Raw genomic sequence first — 22661 nt, forward strand, 5'->3', positions numbered from 1 at the left:
AACATGCATTCCTCCCCGAAATCTCCAGGTAGCAACAAGCTAAAAACGACAGAAACTCACTATTTGAGGAACTGTGCTTTGATTTGCGGAGAGAAACCTTTTATAGTCAACTCTGCCACCGTGGCATAAAGCATTTCCCCCTACTTTGATCATTTTCTAATCTCGAAGGATGCAAACCCCCTGCTATGACTACCAGATCAAAAGCAAAGTCATCTATATTTAACATTTTATTGATTAGCAACCTCAGGTCGTTCTTCACATCTATCCTTTATCAACTACTGAAAAGTAAAAATGCCACTCTTCCATTTAATACAATTTGTCATTTAACATTTCAGTGTTTTACTGATTCCTAAAATGATTGAACCTCTGACCCATGCACAATTGTGATGATGTAATCCTCAAAAGTGTTCCTGTTTGTTAAGCAGAGGTCTCAGGTTGGCAACTGAACAGTACAAACAAGTGAGTCACACTTTAATGCCAACGCTTGTTTTGTGAGAGGTGTTTTTTTCTTCTTCTTCTTTTTCAACTGGTGGCACTCTCTATTTGTAATGAGACTCCTCAGAAATGTCAATCCTACAGTCTGGAGAGTGAAAAGTCACAACAGACGGAAAATGAGACAGAAACACTGCGTAGAGGAAAAAAAGGAAACAGATCATATGAATTATTTTAGACCGTGTGTTGAAAGAAAACCCCCAATCAACAGAAACCTGAGCAGATATGACACAAACCATGTTTGCACGCAGCAATGAGCTATTGGAGAAAGAAAACAGATGCACATGCGGGAATATGCTTTATGCTTCAGTTTATATTTCCTGATGTTAATATTGTAAAAGAAATATACATTCAAAAATCATGCATTACTCACCTGGGTGCAGTTATCAGCTCAGTGTAGAAGTTGTGGTCTCAGAACTTGTCTTAAGAGTGAACGTATATTTTGTAACACTCTGTAAAAAGAGAGGATATATTGAATTAAGGAATTGTTAAGGGAGCTTTACAATCAAAACGAAAACTAGCAATCAGAGTTTGAAAAAGCTTATCAAAAGCCAGATATGTGGTCCAGTAGGTTTAGCTACTAGAGTACAAAAATACCAATAACACATCACTGTTGCAGACTACAGACAATTTTAAATGTTTGGCTATGGGTTCGACAAACAACTACATTATTGGGCATTACACACGCAGGAAAAAAAGCCGAAATAGACTAGTCCATTCGGTGCGCACAGCAGTCCCACAGATACTCACAGAAAGCCCTGAATCTCAGCTGGTCCCTGGGCACAGCGTGGATACCCTGCACCAGTTCAACAGAGGAAGACACCCCGTGTGCCATTCACACAGCAGACTGGTGTAATGGTGTTGGCTTGTTGCACTGGTGTCTTGGAAATGACGCGTAGCTTTCCACGGTGCTTCTTCGCAATTTTCTTTCCAGGTACGCTACCTCGGCAAACTTAACACTGTGGGGTTAGTTCCAGCGCAGCGACACCTTCCGCAAGGCTAAGTTCATTTTTGAGGGGAAGAAAAACCCAATGCGTTTTCAGCTTTATCCTCTCCCAACCCACTCCAGACTACGTGCGATTGTTGATGCGTAAAATAATAAATTAAATTACTGACTCTGCCCTCTCCATCCTATCAGTCAGACATTCAGAAATGTAGGCTATAAAAGCCTTTAACGGTGTATGTGTTTTTCCCCCTTTTATACGAAAAATAAACTGAGTGGGAAAATTCCCTTGCTTTCCAGTCTGTGCTGTTATAACGCAAATAACCAAACAGGACTGCACATGAGAGTAGGCGTGAAGGAATGGTGAAGGATTGAGAGGAACGCAAACCACACAGTGCACGGATCAGGACAAGATGGATATGTCAAGCGAGAGGGATGGTGGCAGACAAGAAAGAGCAGTGTGGTGTTATATATGTAAATGGAAGTCCCGTCTTCTTACTCTTGCAGTGGGCAGCATTGGCACAACGAAACGATGAGCGAGAAGGGTGAGAGAGCAGTAACACTGCAGAAACAGGGGAGGAGACGTTCACAAACAGCGCTACACGCACAGCTGGTCCTCCTGACTGCGCATCGGGAGTCCAGGATGAATGACCATTTCACTTCTAAATGCTCCTCGTTTGCTCAGCCGTCAGCCACACAAACACAGACAAACCTCCTGCAAGCTGAAGGCTAAATATATTTTCATCGTTTTTTAGACTCAGAAATCCCAGATGTTGTTGTCTGTAGGTCTGCTGGTGGTGTTCTGAGCTTTGTTGTGGTCTGGATGGTTACAGACATATGTAGTAGCCTATAGAGAAAAAAAAGGCTTTTCTAAATGTTACCCTAAAACAATTCGAATTTGAATTTGAATTAATAATACACTGTATAAAGAGCCTACTACTGCTTTCTACTGTATACATCTGAATGAAGTTAAGAACAGTTTTCGTACTTGGGTGAAAACACCAGGTTAAACTTCCATCAGTTTTAGAAGCCCCATCCATAACACTCTTTTCTCTACAGCAAACACAAAGCCTCAATGGGTAAATAATGTTGAAAAAACTATTAGTGGGGTAAAATGTGATGTTAGGCTAATTATACAATTTCTTCTAACTCCGGAGGCGCTTTATAAATGCTGAGAAAATGACCCTGATGATGTCATAGTGATGTCATCTATGGTTATCTTGAGTCTGACTCTAGACTTGACCCAAGCCTAGACGCCAAACTCTAAATACATTTTGCTCAATAAAACATAACACAACACAACGTGAGTTGTCTGACTGAACTGTATTATGAGACAAGTGGAAACTTTGACCTGCCAGGTGATGACCCACTGTTTAAGGGGTTAATCTTCAGGCAACGAGGAATGTCTGTATCCCCTATACAGTATGTTGAACCACTGTCTGACTGAGGCACACCGCCATCCCCCGAGCAACCCTGCTAGCAAAGCTAAAAATATGTCTTTTATTTGGTTAAACAATAATTTAGTTTTTAGTGGTGGGTGATTGCCTGTAATACGAAAAGGAGGCTGTAGATTACCCACCTGCAGGGAAGTTTATGGCAAACCTTAAGAGAAATAAAAGAGATTAGACTGGGATCTGGAGGACAGAAAGCAACTGGGGGAGCACAATAACTCACCCCAAACACACAGAGGAGGAGCAGCACACTGACATATTCTCTTCCCGTGAAGGGGAAGTTGAACAATGGAACCTGCGGAGGAGTTTGCATTGTTACCTGTGAAGATGCTCTGTGTGCCTTGTAGGTTTATAGGTTTGAAATCATCTACAAACACTATGTTTGTTTTCATTACAGCGTGTGCTGCACACTCATAAAGCTACTGATGAGAGCCCAACACTGTCACTCTCATGTAGCCTTTTCTCTTGAGCATGTGCACATATGTTCTGGTTCTGCGAAACTAACACTCAGAGTTTTATTAAGGAAAGAGCAAACTTCTTAACATTAATCACCCTCATTAATGTCGAGTGATTTTAGCTTGCAGCCAAAGGTTGAGTGACACCAGAGATTCAGCACATTTAAACAAACATAGAGAGGCATATTCAAACACATGTAATCCTATTAGATGTGTTTATGAATAATAAACGTGACCTTTTAATCGAAACCTAACATTGACCAATTATAAGACCGACCTACCATTTTAGCATTATGCATCGTTTGAATTACTAAAGAGCACCATCATAGCCGGATTATTGATTCATTGTAAATGGGAGCAAATGGTTTTATATGTGCCTAATGAAGTGATGCACAGTGTAATCCCTGATACTGATGGGTTCCTCCCCTCTTTTATTTACAGTCTTTGGTCCCTCCCCACATACACCCGCATGCAATTTCACTTTCTTCAATATGTTTAAATGAGCAGATATATGTTTATGACACAAACCATCATCTGTCTGTCAGCACCATGGACAGCACCTCAAACCACACTGAACAGCTCTGCCATAACATCTCTATTTACAAAGTTTATAATGTTCATGTTTTCGGTGACATAGTAAAAAAAGAAGGTACATTTAATTATATTATATACTGTATGTGGCTCATAGTTTTCTGATGAAATTTGACTGTCTTTGTAGCAAGAAGCCGAACCTTTGGTGAGTTGTGTTCTATAAAGAAGTGACTCCTACTTCTGTGATTTCCTCTCCTTTTGTGCCTTCTGGCCCTGGACTCCAGCACTTTCATGTAATGTCGGTTGACTCATTGCATCAAAGCATATGAAACAATATTGTTAAGAGAAAATTGTTTTTTGTTGTCGCTAACTGAGTCAAAGAATTTGTGAACTTACAAACAACATGAAAGAATCGCCCCAAAGATACACACATCCTCTCCCTACACTAGGCTATGTGTATTAAGTGATAAGTGTTGTTTTATTATGTGTTTTGTATATTACCCCAAGTTACTTTTTATTTATTAAGTTAAGTTATTTTTAATACCTTAGGTTTTGTTTGTTTAGTTTTATGTCCTTAAAGGTCCTAACCTGGGTTCAAACAGTCCTGTCAGCAAGTATAGTAAGCACAGCACTATTGTGACCTTGACCTTTGTGGACACACATTCAAATGAGGATTCAAGAGAAGTTAAAATAACCTTATCTAAGAAATGTAACTAAATGTACAGATGGCAACAGGTGGCTGCAAGACAGGACTTCCCTTTTTTAAATTTATTTTAGTTTTTTCCATCAAAAACAAGTTTATCTTTATGCCCCCCCCCCCCCCCCCCCAATGACATAAAGTAATTTTTCCTTATTCCTCAGGTTACTTTGAAAAATGGAACGTATTTACTAAAACACACACATTGCTATAACATGCATGGCTTCTCAATAACTTTAGTTTGAGTACAGCTTGAAGTTGGCTTATCTTTCATGTTTTCTTATTGTCTGTTTTTATGGAGTTATTGCAAAGTGGATGCTGTTTGAAACAGGAAAAAAAATAATTCAAATCACCAAAAACTGTTACCTTCTTTTCCAGTCAATAACTAGAGGAACCAGTGTTTCCTAAATGACAGATACCTATTGTCTTCCATAGTTGAACCTTATCTAAAGGGCACCAGACATTTGATATCTGGTTAGAGGCTGAAAAGCAACCTTGCTGGATTTATTTTGGTTGCTATGGTAACTGTTCAGCTTCTGTGTATCCATGGATGTTGATGTCTTTATGGTTACTCTCCTGCTGAGCCTTTCTCTTCTTTGGCAGATAGGATACATGTATGTGTATTTTTAACACGTAATGAATTAGCTAACCATGGTATTATGTTCAGTGAAGCTTTTATTGTTGTGTAACAATATGGCAGCCACTGGTGGGATGTGAGATGTGAGATTTAATAGGCTACTTGAGCACTTTACACCAAATTCGTATGGTCCCCTTATTTCTGGTTTTCCGTGAGCAACATTGTTTATTGTTTGTTTGCATATTTGTTTATTGTACCCTTTCGATGTTATTTTTTTTTTTATAATTTTTTTTTCCGAATTGATTGATTGTGTTTCTGATATGTTTTTCACCTGTGGGCTATATTTGACACCAACCTGCCAAAGAGACTAAGGATGTCAATAAGCCACTGGCTTTAATCAAGCATTTTAGCATTAGTTTTCATTGATATGCACTGTCCCTATCTTTAAAAGAATACATCTTAAATGTGCGTGGTCTCAGTAGCTAACCAGCATCAAGGACAACAAAAGATACCAGTCCGTACACACTTTTGAACTCTTATGTTCCTCTGCCATCACAATCCAAATGGGCCCAATCTGCAAACCTGATAAGTGAGCTGTTTACTGCATTGCTTTTACAGATGTAAGGAAACAAACCACGATATTGCTGTGTAACAGTGACATAGGGGAGGGACTGTCAGGACACACTGTATCCTGGAGATGTCCATGCTCGATTAACCCGTGGCATCCAACAGCTTCTTAAGCACGATATAAAGCTGTTTGATGATGTTAATCTGTCAGTGGGGCGCTATAAGATGAAATATATACATGAGGCTTCCATTTTCTCTGAGCCACACCATGCCCTTCGGGTGCTGTGTTTGTTTGTTTACTTTTCTTGATCGTTAAAGTGATCAATGAAGCTGATAGATAAAAAATGTCATCCGGGCCCCAAGGGGCGGCAGGTCAGAAGAGCCCATAAACTGACCCTATCTCGTTTCTTAGTGTATTGATAGCAAAGCTGGACTCTACAACACCTCTCCGTACCATTGTGATGGTCCTGATTTGTAGTGATTGCCTCAATATGCCATTAAACACTTCCTGCAGCTGTTCAGTGCATTGAGCTGTAACTCCCACCGCGGCAGTACTATGACTGGGGTTAATCAGGGGTCTAGGGTCCATGGTCCAGCTTGCAGTCATAATAGCACTGCTGTCGATCTTTAACTACAAGTGCAGATTAAATGACATTTCCTTTCGACACATAACAATAGCTGTCACAGTTCCTTATCTGAATGATCGGCGAAGATGCTTTCCCTCCATCAAATAAGAATGCAGGGGACATATCCAAGCAGGTACTGCAAATGAAACCACTGGGGGAATATGAATTTCTGCCTTTGAAGTGAGTCATTTGTGAATCACTGCAGCCATTAAACACCTAACGGGACCATCTGTTGCTGCCTCTGCCTCTCGCATGTTGCCATCTTGTGGACAATTTAAAATCTTTCAGTCTTCATTTGCACTAAAACACAGATTTGAATATTGTTGGGAATAGGAAATCTACATATTTTAACCCAGATGTTCAGTGTCGGCTTTCATTGCTGTGGAAGCTCAACAGTCAACAGAACTGATACTGATACTGTAGTTCGGAAAATATGTCCAACATATCAACCATTTTATTAAGGAGTAATGTATAATGATGTTATTAAACTTTTGGATGGTTACTGTATGGAGGAGTGAACACATAAGACTGCTGCGAGACCCATGCTAGTGACATTCAAATCCTGCAAAGGTGGGGGTGATCAGTGGCGATCACTTTAAAGAGTATTCCCTATCACTGAGATATGAGAAATTAAATTATCATTAACAATGTGTACCTTTACTTTACATGCTTTGTTTTGAAGCTAGGAATACAAGACCATCAGCCCACACTGCAACATATGTGTTCAGCCGTGTTGCAAATAAAAGTGTTTTTGGGGGTTTCATGTGATGCCTTCAGTGTGACAGACAGGAATGTGGAAGTATGTCGGGAGCTGCAGTCGCATATTATCGCCACTAGTGGGAAGCCTAAAGCCAGCAATGAAACAACAGCAGGTTTACAAGCTGTGTGGGCCTCACAGGCTTCATAAGAGGTTTGATTCCCTCTTCATTTTTAAAATAACCTATTCAGCAGCTATAGTAAATGCTGCACAGTATTAATGTGTTCAATTCTCATTCTTCTCTGGATCAATATACATTTTTCTGCCATCTTGGCTTTATTCCAATGGTGTGTGAGGTTGCAAATGTCCAACCATGAAACATGGAAAAAGTCCAAGTGGGAATACTGAATATTGAATAATTTTTCTATGCAGTGTTAATAATGTAGAGAAGATAAGGCACCAAAGCGTGTTTCACAGTGGACAGGGTCCTTTGGTCTCCCTCTAACAAGTGGCTCAGGTAAACCATTGTAAAAGCCGGGTCACATTTGACAATAGCTTGCCAAAGAATGCAACAATCACTTTCAGAAAACATTAAGGTGCTTTACTGTAGTTAATAATCGTATGTGGCCGATCATCATGTAAGAGTCATTTTGGATAAGGGCAATTCAAGCATTGAAGTGTTCACTATCTGAGTGCCAGAGGAGTAACGTTCTACTTAGTGGCTTTGGCCCAGACACACTTACTATATGGTGTTCAGGATTTCCGAGCAGCCAGGTTCAAGTTGGGGCCAGAACCTGGATTTGCCATTATCACAAGCCAGATTGCTTTAGAGTTTTATGTAAGTGAAAAAGTAATTTACATTTCAAATGTCATCTTGGAACAGGTTGACCAGACATCAGGGAATCCCAAACCACTGACAACAAAGTAAACCAAAATAGACCTCTGCTTAACCATTAGACGGATAACACACTAACCCAGATTGCTGAAAACCCAGTGACTGCTCTGCACTGTATCACAGATTGCATTCTTTTTAATATGTCGGTGGGTATTCAATGTTCTATGAAGATCAGCAATGTATCAAGTAGGGCACATTCAGTGTAAGATAACTTTCTATCACTTATTCAGGTCAGTTTTTGGAGCTTTTGATTTCAGTTTGACATTAATGGATTTCTGTTGATCAGTGTTTAAAACTCTAGAAAGTCCAAAAGTAGACATAAAGTTGTGTACATAAATAAAGTGTTCATGATTTACACGAGGACATATCGAAAAAATCTGACATGATGGAGATATGATAATCCTGAAAAAAATATAGTGTTATGTGTGCATCTCGTCCAAATATCTATTTCCCAATTTTCTAAGTATGGGTCAAAGCTTTGCAGTGAAATTACTGGTTGGCACGAAACCGATTCACTGTTGCAGAGTTTGAACTCGCCTTGCCGTGTCACTTGATAAATGCAGAATGTAATTCAAATGATACAGGGCTCGTCTGGGATTTGAACCCGGGACATATCACACTCCAAGCGAGAATCATACCCCTAGACCAACGAGCCTCAAGAAGGGCATTTCCATTGGAAGAAAACAAAAAAAAAATCGAGAATTTAGTAAAATAAAATTGTCAATTTCTTCTCAGAGGTTATAAAGACTTGTGCATGCTCTGTTGAAAAGGTACAAAATGTATGTTGCTCATCCTTGTTTCTGAGGAGCAGTGTCTTTCAGCTTGTTATTGACTAGTTTTTGGAAAAAGTGAAGAATTGTTTAGCTTAAAAGACAGATATTTTTCTCTGACTTTGTTTAAGAGCAAACCAGAGCTATAAGCCAAGATAAACTAAACTGGCATTAAAGGTGAAGTAAGCGATTTATTCATGTTAATATAAGTGAGTGTTAAATCGCTCTTTATTCATACAGTGATCACTTATATAGTGTGCGTGTTTCATAGAGCCGATCTCTCAGTCAACTGCTCTGCATGTAATCGTCAAATAAACTTTTCGGGGATCCCAAAACTTATATCCAATCAGAAGAGAGAGCGCTACAAACTGGCACCTGTCGGTGCACGTGCAGAGCGACAGACGGGTGAATGTTTATGCGCCTACAATGGCGGAGCAGGTACAAATCCTTCCCAATGTCTGTTTTGATGGTTTTTATCATGTTTTATCACACATACTTATCTGAGATGATGCTAGATAACTTGCTGCTTGAAGACCGCAGTGCATTAATGTGGTGATGTAGGGACGAGAGACTGGACTGCTAACTGCAGTCACTGACAGGAAGTTAACTAAATTGACCATTCCGCTTACTGAACCTTTAAGAGGTGGACAGAAACATGATCCAAAAGGAAATGTATTGCATTGTATTTGCTGGATGTGTGCAGAAACAACTGCTGTGCATGTGTCATGTAATACCATGTATATTAATGTAGTATATTGTTTACAACTTATTTCCACTGGCCTTGTGTCAATTTATTTTAGGCAAGGCAAGGCAATTTTATTTATAGAGCACATTTCAGGCACAGGGCCACTCAAGGTGCTTCACAGGGTTAAAATCAAATAAAGAATACAAATACAAAAAAAAAAAAAAAAAAGGAACAAATTTAAAACATGGATAAAAATACAACATTTAAATAAAAGAATTAAAAACAGGGGGGTTAGGGTTAAGGTTAGGGTTCAAATAAGAAGTTGTTGCTACTATGCCCATCAGTGATTATACTGTATCTTTCCTATAATCTGGTGAATCTAGGTTATTAAAGTGTGAATTAATTTACCAATGTACTACTCTAAAGGGTGTGGAAATGCCCACAGCTGGTTGCCTAATACACTTTTATATTACATTAGGGAAGAGGGAGATAAGCAGTGGCTGACAGGATCTATGGTCTGTTTCCTGTCTCCCACCAAGATTTAATGCTTGTGTACCCATCTGAACCAATGACATAGGCGAAGTTATTCCCAACCAGGGTAAACTACTACAGGGGCACTTCTGCATTTGCATGGGCAGCACATTGACAGATGAAATAATTAACTAAACTATATATATTTTTTTTTCAAAAAGTTGATTTCAAAAGGTATCAATACACAGTATTTGTGGTAATGAAGAGATAAAATATTGAGTGTTAATCTAGTCAGCAAGTAGGCAGAGAAGACAATAAAACCAGAAAGAATAAAATGTGGAATTGAGCTATTTAATAGCTAAAAGAGCAACAGCTGGAAAAAAAAGAAAAGTAAAAAAGTGATTGAGAGTAGCACCATCGAAGAATAAGACTTACATTAAATGAAATGACAGATGACTGAAGGCTATACTTATAGGTAATGATGGAGGGGACAGATATGGAAATAGAGAGATAGGGGGAGAGAGAGAAAGAGAGAGAGAGAGAGAGAGATTCAGACAGATGAAAAAAACAAAACATTTACCGCCTGCCCTGCCCCCTCATTTCTCTCTGGGGAACAAGTGATTATGGAAATGTATAAAATGCAAAAGAGAGGCAGCCTGACAGACGAGTAGGAGGAGAGAGAGGGAGGAGAGAAAGAGGAAGAGACAGGAGCAAATAGGGAGACAGAGCGACGCTATTGGCCGCCTGTTACAACATCAAGCGTGATAGAAATATTTTTCTCGCAGTCTAAGAAACAGAGGCGGCAGTAGACTCAGAGAACACATTAAGGTCTGTTTTCAAGAGAGATAAAAAGAGAGGGGGACTTTAAAGAGAAAGACAGAAAGAAGGAAAGGCAAGGAGGAGACAATCGAAAGGTGGACCAATTAACTTATGACTTCTGAGGGACTTGGAGATTTTCCTTTAACAACTGGAGCTATTTCAAAATCAGAATAAGCGCTACTCAACATGTAGATGTAGGGTTTCTGGTTAACCCCCCCCCCCCCCTTCTCTTCCCCCTCCCCATTCACCTGAGGGATGCGTCTGAGGGAAGCATTCAGAGCAGAGCATTCTGACATGGTGTCGACACAAACTGACAGAGACGAGGACAGAGTGGACTGTTCAGTGGCAGACACGTCTCCAACAGAACACAGGTACTCTCTACTCGATATCAAGACCAGTCAAGGTCCATGCTAACTAAAAACTATTACAAATATTGCTTGTACTTGTACTTGGAAGTCCTCTTGGATGTGCGACATTGGCACTGTAATGTTAAATGGATTTTTCCAATTTACATTCTGCCTCACTTATTTATTTCATTGCAGCATTTAAAGAATATTAATATTATGTCTATTGGGCAAAGCAATACCCTGTATTTTAAGAATATGAACAGATTCATGTGGCGATAAGTCATTTCTTAAAGATGTATTTATAGAATAAGTTATACACCAAGAGACTGTCTCTGTAAATAATTAACTCGCAGACAATCTGAAAGTAATGGTTGTTTCCAAATGTCTCAAACACGATTTATGGACATGCGTCATTAATGGTGCTCTTGAGTAAGAGCAACAGATGAACTGAAAGCCATACGACAAACTACTGAGCTATCACAAGCCATAACCTTCTTAGACTGGGCTTGGTATCGACAAGAGCCCTGTGCTTCTGTTGTCGGTGTGTCAGTCAAGAGACTTTTATTGTGCTTTGTGAGACTTGGAGGGGGGTGAATGTGTGGGCTTTGTCTAAAGGGAAACTACATGGAGTAGGAGGAGGAGGAGACAGACATTTAGCCTGTCAGGGCTTGAAAAAAGGAGCATCAGGCCAACACCAACAACAACAACAGACAACTGTGAACAGACTTAGAAGGGCTTCCCATATCACAGCCAGGAAAAGACGGGCGTCCCGCTGTCAGAGGAGACAGACACAGAGCGTGATGTGGAAGCAGTGAAGCCACAGCTCAGGATGATTATTGATTGTTACTATAACTGAGTGCTTCACCTGGAAGACTCAGACTCAGCTTGCTTCGGAGGGGAAAAACAGACAATAACCTCCCCCTGAATAAAGGAGGGAGATTGGGCAATAGCCTAAAAAAAGAGAGGCAGAGAGCAAAGGGCAAGTTCCCTTTCTCTCTCCCTCGACCCATCCCGTCTTCAGGATGGCGGACACAGCCATGGCGTTCACCTTTGCGGCCTTCTGCTACATGCTCACCTTGGTGCTGTGCGCTGCTCTCATCTTCTTTGTCATATGGCAGGTGAGTAGCCCCCTGTGCAACACTAGACTGACTGCACACACGCTGAACCAGTAATGGACACATGCCGGGGCTCTGTGAAAGGTCCAACACAGGCAGATCAACACATTCACCTACGCACAGTCAGAACACAAACGAGAACACAGCGCACACACACACACACACATCAACCAGGTCCTGCAGAGAGGTAATAACATGTACAACTGTGTGTCAGGTTGTGGTCAGGGCAAGTCTCCAGGAAATGAGAAATTCTATGTAATGTCCTCGGAAGTGATGAAAACATGACTGTGTGTGTGTGTGTGTGTGTGTGCGTGTGTGTGTGTGTGTGTATGTGTGTGTGTGTGAGTGTGTATGTTTTCATCCTTTTCCATACACTGACTTTAGGTGGCATGCTGGCAGGGCCGCCGCTCCCTATACGCAGGGTACGCAGAGCGCGTAGGGCACCAAGTACCTGGGGGGGGCCCTTAAAAAAAAATTATATATATGATGATCTGGGGGACACACAAAATTGTGGTTTCTTAAAAAAATTCATGATAATCATTATATTAAAAAAATATATAAATTTGTTTTTTCATTGTTTTTTCTTAATTGTGTAACCATCACTCAATTTGGGCAAATCAGATGTTTCCCCTAATTAGGCCTGCCCAGCTTTATCAAGCTATTTTTGAATGGCGATTCATAATGGCAAGCGGGACCGGCGGCAGCCAAGGGGCAAGTGTGCAAATGTGCGCCCTTCCCACCCAATCAAAAGTGAAGAAAATTTATTTTTTATTTTTTCAGCCAATTAAAATATGTCTATTTACTATACCAGGACCATTCCTAGCTTCTGATTAGGTAGGCACGACGACAGCCCACTTCCAAATTCACCCATCACCAGTTTTCCTGTGGTCAACCGTCAATCACGTCCACAGAGCGCAGTCTTTCCTTTGCAAAGGCAGTTAGTAGGATACTCTGCAACTTTTTTCATTCATGTTAACCTGTTCTTTCTGGCCTACCCTGTTTTCAAAAACTCATCACTACAGCAAATGTGCCAAAAAGCAGTCGCAGAGATGGGCGCGAGCATCTTGATGTTTATTTTTGAGGGGGGAAGGGGGGGCCTCACTGACAATTTAAGCTTAGGGCACCCAAAAGCTTAGCAGCGGCCCTGCATGCTGGTTTTGTCAAATGAATCTGAGCTCGTCTGACCCTCACACATTCAACGAATTGACAAATTCAGACTGGCTCCTTCCCTCCCCCGAGAACTGACAATAAACAGTCCCTCAAACAAGGTGTTCAGCCTTCAGCAAACTGCTCAACATGAGTACAGGGAGGTGGCAACAGACACTGATCATAAATACCACTGGCAGACCCTTCAGAATCTGTCTGCCAGCTGCATTTCGTGTTGAATTTCCACATATACAGCTGCACTCGTCCTGCAAACTCACCAAACACTTTGCTTTTGATCGCTCACCTTTAACATTCAGTGCATACAGACAGGAGCACAAATCATATCAATATGCATGTATGGCTTGAAATGACTAACGTACCAATTGACTGAGTGGGTGAGAGTGCATGTGAGTCAGTCAGTGTGTCTGTGTGTGAAGGAGACGGTGAGGAGCAGGCGTCTCGCTCAGCACTCGACCGTGCGATTGAATCGCTTATCAAAACGATTTTTTTTGGTGTCCACCCCTTCCCCCAGTCTGCCTCCCTCCACCCACGGGTACAGCACCCCAATTATATGTGGCTTCTCCACCAATCACAACGTTTGTTCACTGCTATAGTAACCATGGAGCCCACTGAGGGGCTCACCGTGTCGCCATGGAAACTGCATCTGTTTACAACAAGTGTGAGAGAAGACGGGGGAGAGCCGTACAGACTCATATTGGGAAATGAGCGGCAGCACTGTTTCCATTTGGAACAGATAGAAGAGTTCTGTTTTCATACTCTAATGCTAATTGTTCAGTCAGATGCTCACTTGACTGCAAATAAAGGTCTGTTTTTTTCATTGCTTTCCAATGAGCCGTTACAGCGTTACTGTCACTAAAGGCTGAACTGATTATAAGCACAGCAGGTGGCTTTTAAACCAAGGATTATTACGATTTTTATAGAGCTATTCATCAGGGAGCTGCTGAGAAGAATTAGCACTCATACTCTCCCCTTAAAGGAAGCAGTTGGAGAACTACCAGCATAGCATATCTCATCAAAGACATTGAAACAAAATTATTCTACATTTTATATAGTCATCCAGTGTAACATAATACGTAGCCTACATATGCTGACTGTCATTGATGTGAACTTTATAATTTAATTTTCAGGCGGTACAAATTAGGATTGCTTTGTCATTTTAGAGAGGATTAAAAACAGGAAGAGGATTGAATCCAAATCAGCACTGTTTGACACACTGGTGAGAATTTAAATCAGGATTTAGCTACTTAGATTGTAATACACTACATATGTAAAGTATTTCTGATTCTGATGGCACATGGTACAAACACAACAAGAGGGATTACACAGTGTTGAGGGGGAGAGCCAGACTCCAAGTAATTATACATGTACTCATTGGCCATTAAATCACCATGTGTGCTCGTGGGCAAAGGGAACAATGTGGCTGCAGCTGTGCAAGATGTAGCCAGAGTGCAGTACAGTCAAGTGCTCTGAGTTTCATGCACAGCACATCACTATCATACAACAACAGGCTGTAGTAGTGTGGGAGAGATAACAACTGAGTATTTGTTAGATATATACATTGCAGGTCCAGTATGTGCATCCATGTGTGGCTGAATGGAAAACAAACTCCCGCGTCTGTTCATTTTTCAGATCATTGCATTTGATGAGCTTCGCACAGACTTCAAGAACCCCATTGATCAGAGCAATCCCACCAGAGCGGTAAGAACACTCCTGTTTGGCTTCTGTTGAGGATGATCAAATCCCCGTGTGCACATAGAAAATCCCTTTCTTTTCGGTTCCAAGAGGAGCCCTCAGTGATTCACACACAAAAGACTGACAACGTAAACCTACTGAGTTTTTAGAAAGAACGAGCTTTCACAAGACACCCACGGCACACTTGATGCCATTATCATTTATCATGTATTGTCCTTTTTCATATCGGAAAGGCATGCTTTCAAGTAAATTTTGGATTGAAGTCTTTCACATTCTTTTAGCTCAGCTCCTTTTAGACTGTCCATTCATTTGTCGTTACCAATTATTTGTACTACTTTGGAAACAATTCCCACTAATACGAGCTTCCAGGTGATTGCAACAGCAGAATTCAGGCGTTTTTTCCCCTTCAGAGCTCATCTGTATGCAGATTGAAGCAATCAGTACTCCACAAAGACCAAGGCTCATCGGCTTAATCAATTACATAGCTACACCAAGGTACAAATGAAGCTGCGGTTTATAATGAGACACTGTTGCTGTCGCCACAATAACAGCTGCAGATAGAGGACATATGTTTTTCTGATCAAATTTGAAATTTAATTTAGATACGAGGATTCTTGTTGCTGTAAGACGAACACACATATTGAGCCACATTTGGAACGTCAATGCGTGCACAATACAAACAGTTAACAATTGACTTACAGAGATTCATTAGTTATGAGATTTTGTCTTGCACTCTTGCACTTTTGCTTATGTAGAGGGTTCACACTTCTTTCGTAATATTTTGCCAAAGATTAAATGCTGTATCATTGTGTTGAGTCACTAATGAATTCCATTATTCATTTAGCTAAGTTAACAGCAGCTGTGTGTGAATGTCTCCTTCACACATTACATGTGAATCTGCATCTGAACTGCGAAATGAGAGGGAGATGAGGAGTGGGAGAGGAAACTGTGAAAGCAGACTGTGGGTAGTGTGTGGGCGGTGCGCCAGCTACAGCGGGTGGTCACAGTAACTGCAACACCTGTAACATGTAATGCAATCCAACGCAGTGGCACGGCAAGAAAATAAAAACGCTGTTTGTGTTCAGTTCAAAGACGGACAGCTGGTTCCTTTCATGAAGTATTACTACTTGGAACATAGCAGGCTGGGTTGCATCACATTCTACAGGTGTTTTTATTTTTCAATGGATAAGTGACAACCTGAACGTGTCATCCTAACTGATGTCAACGTGTCAGTTATATTCGGTAATATTCAGAATGATGACCATGATCAGACAGGACAGTGGCGTGCACAGACCGTTAAATAAAATCAAAAGAAGGGGCTTGTGTGCTATACTAGGGTGCCCCTGTGTTAGAAAAAAGGGTTCATATTTGCCGTGAGGTCACATTAGAGGGGAACCTGAGCTGCTCAAATGCCCCTTAGGAAGTGTGGAAGTCCCATTACCTGACAAGTTAAATACACTGGTATGAAGAAAAGATTTTAAAATGGGCACTTACTGTAGCTATCAGCGTGTTCTGTTGTCCACCGAAAAGACAAGCAGTGAATATCTGTCAATGAGAGTGAAAAGACAAGAGAACTCGACGGAAGTGACTGAAAACGGGTTTCCAAATCAGGTTTTTGTTGAACACAGTAAGTGTTAAAAGGGAGACACCTAACCTATGTACGAAACACTACGACTGGCTGGTTAAAAGTGACTCATAAGTGAAATTATTTCCTCTTGAAAAGCCTTAAAACGAGTAATCATCTGCTCAGGAGCAGTGCCTGATTTAATGGCTGCATTTTGCAACCTCTTCCCATTTAACTGCACATTACAAAAGTCGTGGTCTTGACATTTCTTTCATTTTAAGCCTCCTTAATGTTGATGGATATGTAAGCATTATGAGGCTGTTATTCTTACCTGCTTGTGCATTTAACAATGCGTTGATTAGATTACTTTTTGAACTACAAATTTGACAACACTCATTTGTTGCAGTGTTATGTGTTCTGTATATTGTGAATGTCTTCAGTATTGTTTCCCTGGTCTTAACTGTTACATATTCAGTCAATAATTATGGCACCTCCGGGAGGTGCTAGGCTGTAAAATGTAAGTAGAGATTTTGCAGGACAACAATTTACGGGTGCAATTACAAACCGTACAATGTATCGTATAGTTCAGCTGGCAGGTCCAGCACTGTGCTCTCTCCATCTCATTTTAAAAGCTTGGTGTCCGTGAAGCATGGGGCGAACAAAGCAAGCAGAGAGAAGGAAATTACTCAAAATCGGAGCCCCTTGACTGCAAGTAAACAGTGAGGTGTGGTGTGGAGTGCCAGTGTCTGTTTTGTTTGGATGAACGCTGTAGATTCTGGGCAAAAAAAAATCCACTTTCAGGTCATCAAGGGGCAGTTTGAATTTCTATGTCTGCAGACTTATAAAAGGTGCAACATGGGGCCCCGGCTACAGGGAGGAAACATTACAGGGGCCTCAATAGTGGAAGCCATCATCCTGTAAATAGGAAAGATGATTCAATATGTCCTCACATGATTATGAGTCTTTCCATTTGATGTTCCATTTACTACAGTACAGAAAGTAAAAAAACACATATACTGGGCCACACTTGTCCTATCGACTTTCTTTTCAAAAAATAAATCAAGTAAAACAAATTAATTGAATATATTGATCACGTGGCTGGCCATTGACATTTGAGGTTATTTGACGACTTGCTTGGGGATAGAAAGATTATTTCTAGGAGGATTACGTAATTGCGGCGAAACATCTCATTTTGCCTTACTAGATAATTAATGGACACCCCAAATAAAACATGGCCATTACAGGCCATCAGCTGCAGACTGGTAGATGCAGTAGAAGACGGATTGCTTTCATTTCCATACAGTCCTCATTCGTGTCTCACGAGAGCCTCAAAACAGTTTGGTGTTTAAATTACAAGGCAGAAGCTGCCTAAAGTCTGCTGCCCTACTGTGAACTCTTTCATTCAGTTTGGATTTTCTCAACAACCAGATATTTATTTTTAATGCTGAAATATTAAATAAAAAATAAAAAATACGTAGGGGAGAACGGGGTAATCTGAGCCACTTTTTACATTTGCTCCCCTCTAAGTGAGCTAAAATGATTTATCACTCAAATTTACACATTTCCCATTAATTCAGGATGTTTCCTAGAAATGGGCATTAGCAGAATTTTTTCAAGACAAAGGGCAGTGAAAATATGATTGTTTTAAAAAATGTGGCTCACTTTACCCCAGCTGTGGGGTAAACTGAGACAGACCAGAAAAATCAAGGGGGTAAAGTGAACCAGCTGGGGGTAAACTGATCCACTTACTTTTTCCACTCCAAAACTATACCATAACAACACATAGTGTAACAGTTAGAATCCTGAAAGCTATAGCCACACATTCCAGAACTAATGTCGGACTAGTAAAAGAATGATGGGGTTTGGTCAATTAAGCAAAGCAAATGTTCTAAACACTTGAAAGTAACTCTGAACAAAATCAAATACAACATATTATAATTCAAAAGGTTTGAATAAGATTCAAATGAAAGATAGAACCAGTTAGATTAGAACACAGTCTGGGGGTCAGAACACAGGACCCTTAGAGCCAGCTTGTGTCTGTGGGTCAAAGCATAGGAAAATCAGAACCAGCGAGAACAGCCTGGGACTCAGAATGCAGAAGAAGACCCAACTGGATTATAACATCAGCCTGCCATACTCTACAACTAGGCCTACTCTACATTCCAGCCCTGAAGGTTACAGGGAAAGATGAGAAGGTGCTCTTTCCGTGTGGTTGCCCCAGGTCATCTTCCTGGTGTATTACCTTGGCATGATGGCTTTTCTACAATGTGTATGACATTGAAATAAAACATATGTTATGTAATATTACATTAAAATATGTTTAAGACTAAACTTAACTTGTGCCTCATGGTGGGGGAAAGTGAGACAGTGTCTCACTTTCCCCCACAGCATTTGGCTCACTTTCCCCCACCATCACAATTTGAGAAAAAACTCTCAGCAATTCAGGCTAATCTTCAGTTATCAGCATCACATGGTTTCATATGTTGGTAGTTCATCAACGTGTATGATAAAAGTTTTTCTACGTGAATACATTTACTTTGGCACAACAGTTGATTAAGTTGACAGCAAGAACATTTACTTTTACATGCAAAATACCTATTTTGGTGAAAAAAACATGCTTACAACGTCACTATGAGGTCCTCTCTTTCAGGGCCATGGGAAAATGAGAGGGGCTTGAAAACATATATCTCACATGACCACAAATGTTTTCCGTTGCCTAGATACAGGGGGTGGCTCACATTACCCGATGCCTCAGATTCCCCCGTTCTCCCCTACTATACATTTCAGATGTGGAGGTACAGGTGTGAAGCAGAAAGAGAGAGTGCACATACATATTTTACCAGAGCGCCATAGCGTTATATCATGTGACATTTATAGGAATTGCTATGTATTTTGAAAGTTCTTATCAGGGCTATTTCTTCCATTTTATTGATTTGTTGTCAAAATGTGTCAGCTGTAATCCCCCAAAACAGTAATTCCTGAAATTAAAAAAAGCTTCTGCGAGACATTCATTTTCATAGACACAATTAATTAAAAAGGATGAAAAAAACACGCAGAATCTGATTTGTCTTTGTATTCGCTCTGCAGAGGGAAAGGATTCTCAACATCGAAAGAATCTGCAGCCTGCTTCGCAAAGTGAGTAATAGCTGTTTTTCACCTATAGCTGCTGCCGGTGGATGTCTAAAAACAGAGCATTTGTCTTTCTAACCATTGTGAGGACCATCAATCTCTGATTCATTTCAAACGTATAGCACATCCCAACAACCCACCATCACAGCTCTGCACACACGCACGCACATGCACACACACACATACACACACTCAGTGTGTATGTGTGTGTGTGTGTGTAGATGTTGTGATATGTCTTTGTTTGTGTGTGTATTATTTTAGTTGAATGCTTTCAGAAAGAGAATTCACTGTCCCTGAAATGTGACATGCTGTGGACACCATTGAACATAAGCGCTACATACAAAAGAGGACTTCAAATAGGCTGGAGATATTATATCAATAATAAATAATACAACATTCATTTTTTCAAGGGAAGTTAGCATCCTGACTGTTCTATTAGTGCCCACATATTGATGCATGAATGCAGTCTTATGTTACAAGGTTAGCTATGACGTCATTGCTGGGAAGAGATAAATGTCTTTATCTTCTTTCTACTATTGAATGAACAGTCGGTTAACGATGGCTGTCATGGTAACAAACTCTATTGCTAAGTTCAAGGGAAGGAAAATGGTTATTGGAGCTTCAACTGTTTGTAGCAACGGATTCACAGGTATAAGTAAGACTATGCCTGTGTATGTATCAAACAGAAAGCTACTGATTGCATTATCAACATGGACTAATTACTGTAAGGTAAAACCACGAGAATGTTCACAAAGTTGAGGCATGATGCATTGAAAATCAATCAATCAATGAATCTGTGTCACTTCATAATGCAGTCTGACAGAGTGTCCATGCCAACACAGCCCGGAGGTTATTTTGCCCCCAAAAATAAGTGGTGAAACATCTGTCCCATCATCATTTATGCCAGTTGAAAGAGAAGCAGATTGCTTAAGAAATATATTTCAAAAAAAGCTACCAGGACACATTTTTAAAACAGCAATGGATCACATGATTGGTTGCATTTTGAAAGGAGGAGTCGCCTGTAGTGACAAGCCTACAGAGAATTTAGGACTTTTTGAATTGAGGACTCAGCAGTTCCTTTCAGCTCCAATGGACTTTTAGTGTTTTTCTTCGCACTCTCAGTGTTGTTTGGGACTACTATGTCGCATAAGACATTTTTTTTAAAAAGCCACTGGCTCTTGAACGTAGAGTCAGGTATTCCTTGCCTGAGTTGGGGGACACCAAAGCAAAAGTACCAGCTAAAGTACTGGACATACACTAACCAGGTGTTCAAATTGTTCCAGATGAATGCTAATGTTGCTCTTTAACTGCTGATTGTGCAAATAAGCAATTGTTTGCCAACCAGTTTGCCACATTAACATAAACAGTAAACATATTGCCAGTGTTGTTTTCCAAGCTTATTTGTTGATTCAGGGGTATGGATCACAAGCCAGCTACCTGAACAACCTCAGCCACCCATCTACTTAAATCTAAAAACAACAGTCCACAAGCTTTTTAAACTACACTAAACTGCACTCTTAACAGCAGCGAGCCATGAGTAGCATCAGCACCTTCTGTGTGAAAGTGCTTGCCTTGCATAGTGTCATTTCAGTGTTGTAGATTGTAGTTACTGTATATCAAAACACGCAACCCATGAGTGCTCCAGTGTTTCCCCGGGAGTCGTTGCAGTGTGATTACTTCAGTTTCTATGTCTAAAGCAGACCTAAAAACCTCACTCCCCTGTGTCTGCTCTGATAGCTGGTGGTACCGGAGTACTCGATCCACGGGCTCTTCTGCCTGATGTTCATGTGTGCTGGAGAGTGGGTCACACTTGGCCTAAATATCCCGCTGCTGTTCTACCATCTGTGGAGGTACGGTCCCATCAGCAGATGTCTGACAAACTATTATTGGTCCTTGTGGGAGTGTGTGAGCTAAATCTTCTTTTGCTATTTTTTTTTCAGGTATCTCCATCGGCCAGCTGACGGCTCAGTGGTCATGTATGATCCGGTCAGTGTGATGAACCACGACATTCTCAATTACTGCCAGAAGGAGTCCTGGTGTAAGCTGGGCTTTTATCTGCTCTCGTTCTTCTATTATCTCTACAGGTAAGTGTCACTTCAAAGTCTTTTCAGTCTGACGGTGTCTTGGTTAGGTTTCCCCGATGCCTTTTTCGTTGAGACGTTGTGTGAATTTAAAGCCTCTGGAAACCTGGTTTAGAATAGTAAAAATCAACATATGATATCAAAGTTGGGTGTCTTCATAAGCTTTTATCATTTTGTCATAGATATTATAAAATGAAATATTAAAGAACATATTTTTTACTGTCTGGACCGTTTGACAGGACTATGTGGGCGTGGCCATGTCAAACGGTCTCCATGGCAGCAGTCGGCGTTATTGTAGAACGTTCGGGCAGAGGACTGCCGTGATTGGTTCAAAATACTTGTTATGTAATAAGAACCAGAGCAAAGCCCGGACTCATCTTAACTGAATTTCGGATTTTGTGGATTTGGGTTTACAGTGGCTTTAAAAGTTACCATTTTATGCTGCATAATTAAAGTTTTTCTCCCTCCCTATTTCTTCATCTGTTGCCACGGTGTATTTCCTGCTGAAGTATGGTCTACGCCTTGGTGAGCTTCTAACAGGCAGGAGATCAGGAGAAAAGAAGAACAAAAGGACAACATTGTAAAGAGAGACACAGAAGGACAAATGAAGGACCTCAACGGATCCTTCCCATCACTGGCTTGGGGGTTTTCACCAGTTTCACCTTGGACAAGAAGACCAATCCGAGTGATAACGTGAATGTAAAGGTGTTGCCTCCGCTCGAATTTATCGCTTCATCCCAGGTACTTTGCTCTGGGAAGGCTGGACAAATATTTTAAAGGATTGAAACGAAAGAGAGAGAGAGAGAGAGAGAGAGAGGACACAGCTGGTGTGTGTGTGTGTTGCCTTTGACCCACTATACGGATTAACAATGTTTCTGAAGGGCTGGAGC

The 22661-nt window shown here is 40.7% G+C and overlaps 1 protein-coding gene across 1 annotated transcript; it reads left to right on the top strand.

Annotated features, from left to right (window-relative positions):
- Window positions 1-12060: 12060 nt before the first annotated feature.
- Window positions 12061-22372, top strand: cnih2 (cornichon family AMPA receptor auxiliary protein 2; the record flags this gene model as incomplete). Its single annotated transcript, XM_080041242.1, has 6 exons — window positions 12061-12141; window positions 14935-15003; window positions 19649-19696; window positions 21428-21540; window positions 21631-21774; window positions 22281-22372. 6 exons carry the CDS (start codon window positions 12061-12063, stop codon window positions 22306-22308), a joined length of 483 nt encoding a protein of 160 aa, XP_079897368.1. The 3' UTR covers window positions 22309-22372.
- Window positions 22373-22661: the final 289 nt, after the last annotated feature.

The sequence above is a fragment of the Ammodytes marinus genome (genome assembly GCF_949987685.1).
Source record: "Ammodytes marinus genome assembly, chromosome: 14".
In the NCBI taxonomy this organism is placed as follows: Eukaryota; Metazoa; Chordata; class Actinopteri; order Uranoscopiformes; family Ammodytidae; genus Ammodytes; species Ammodytes marinus.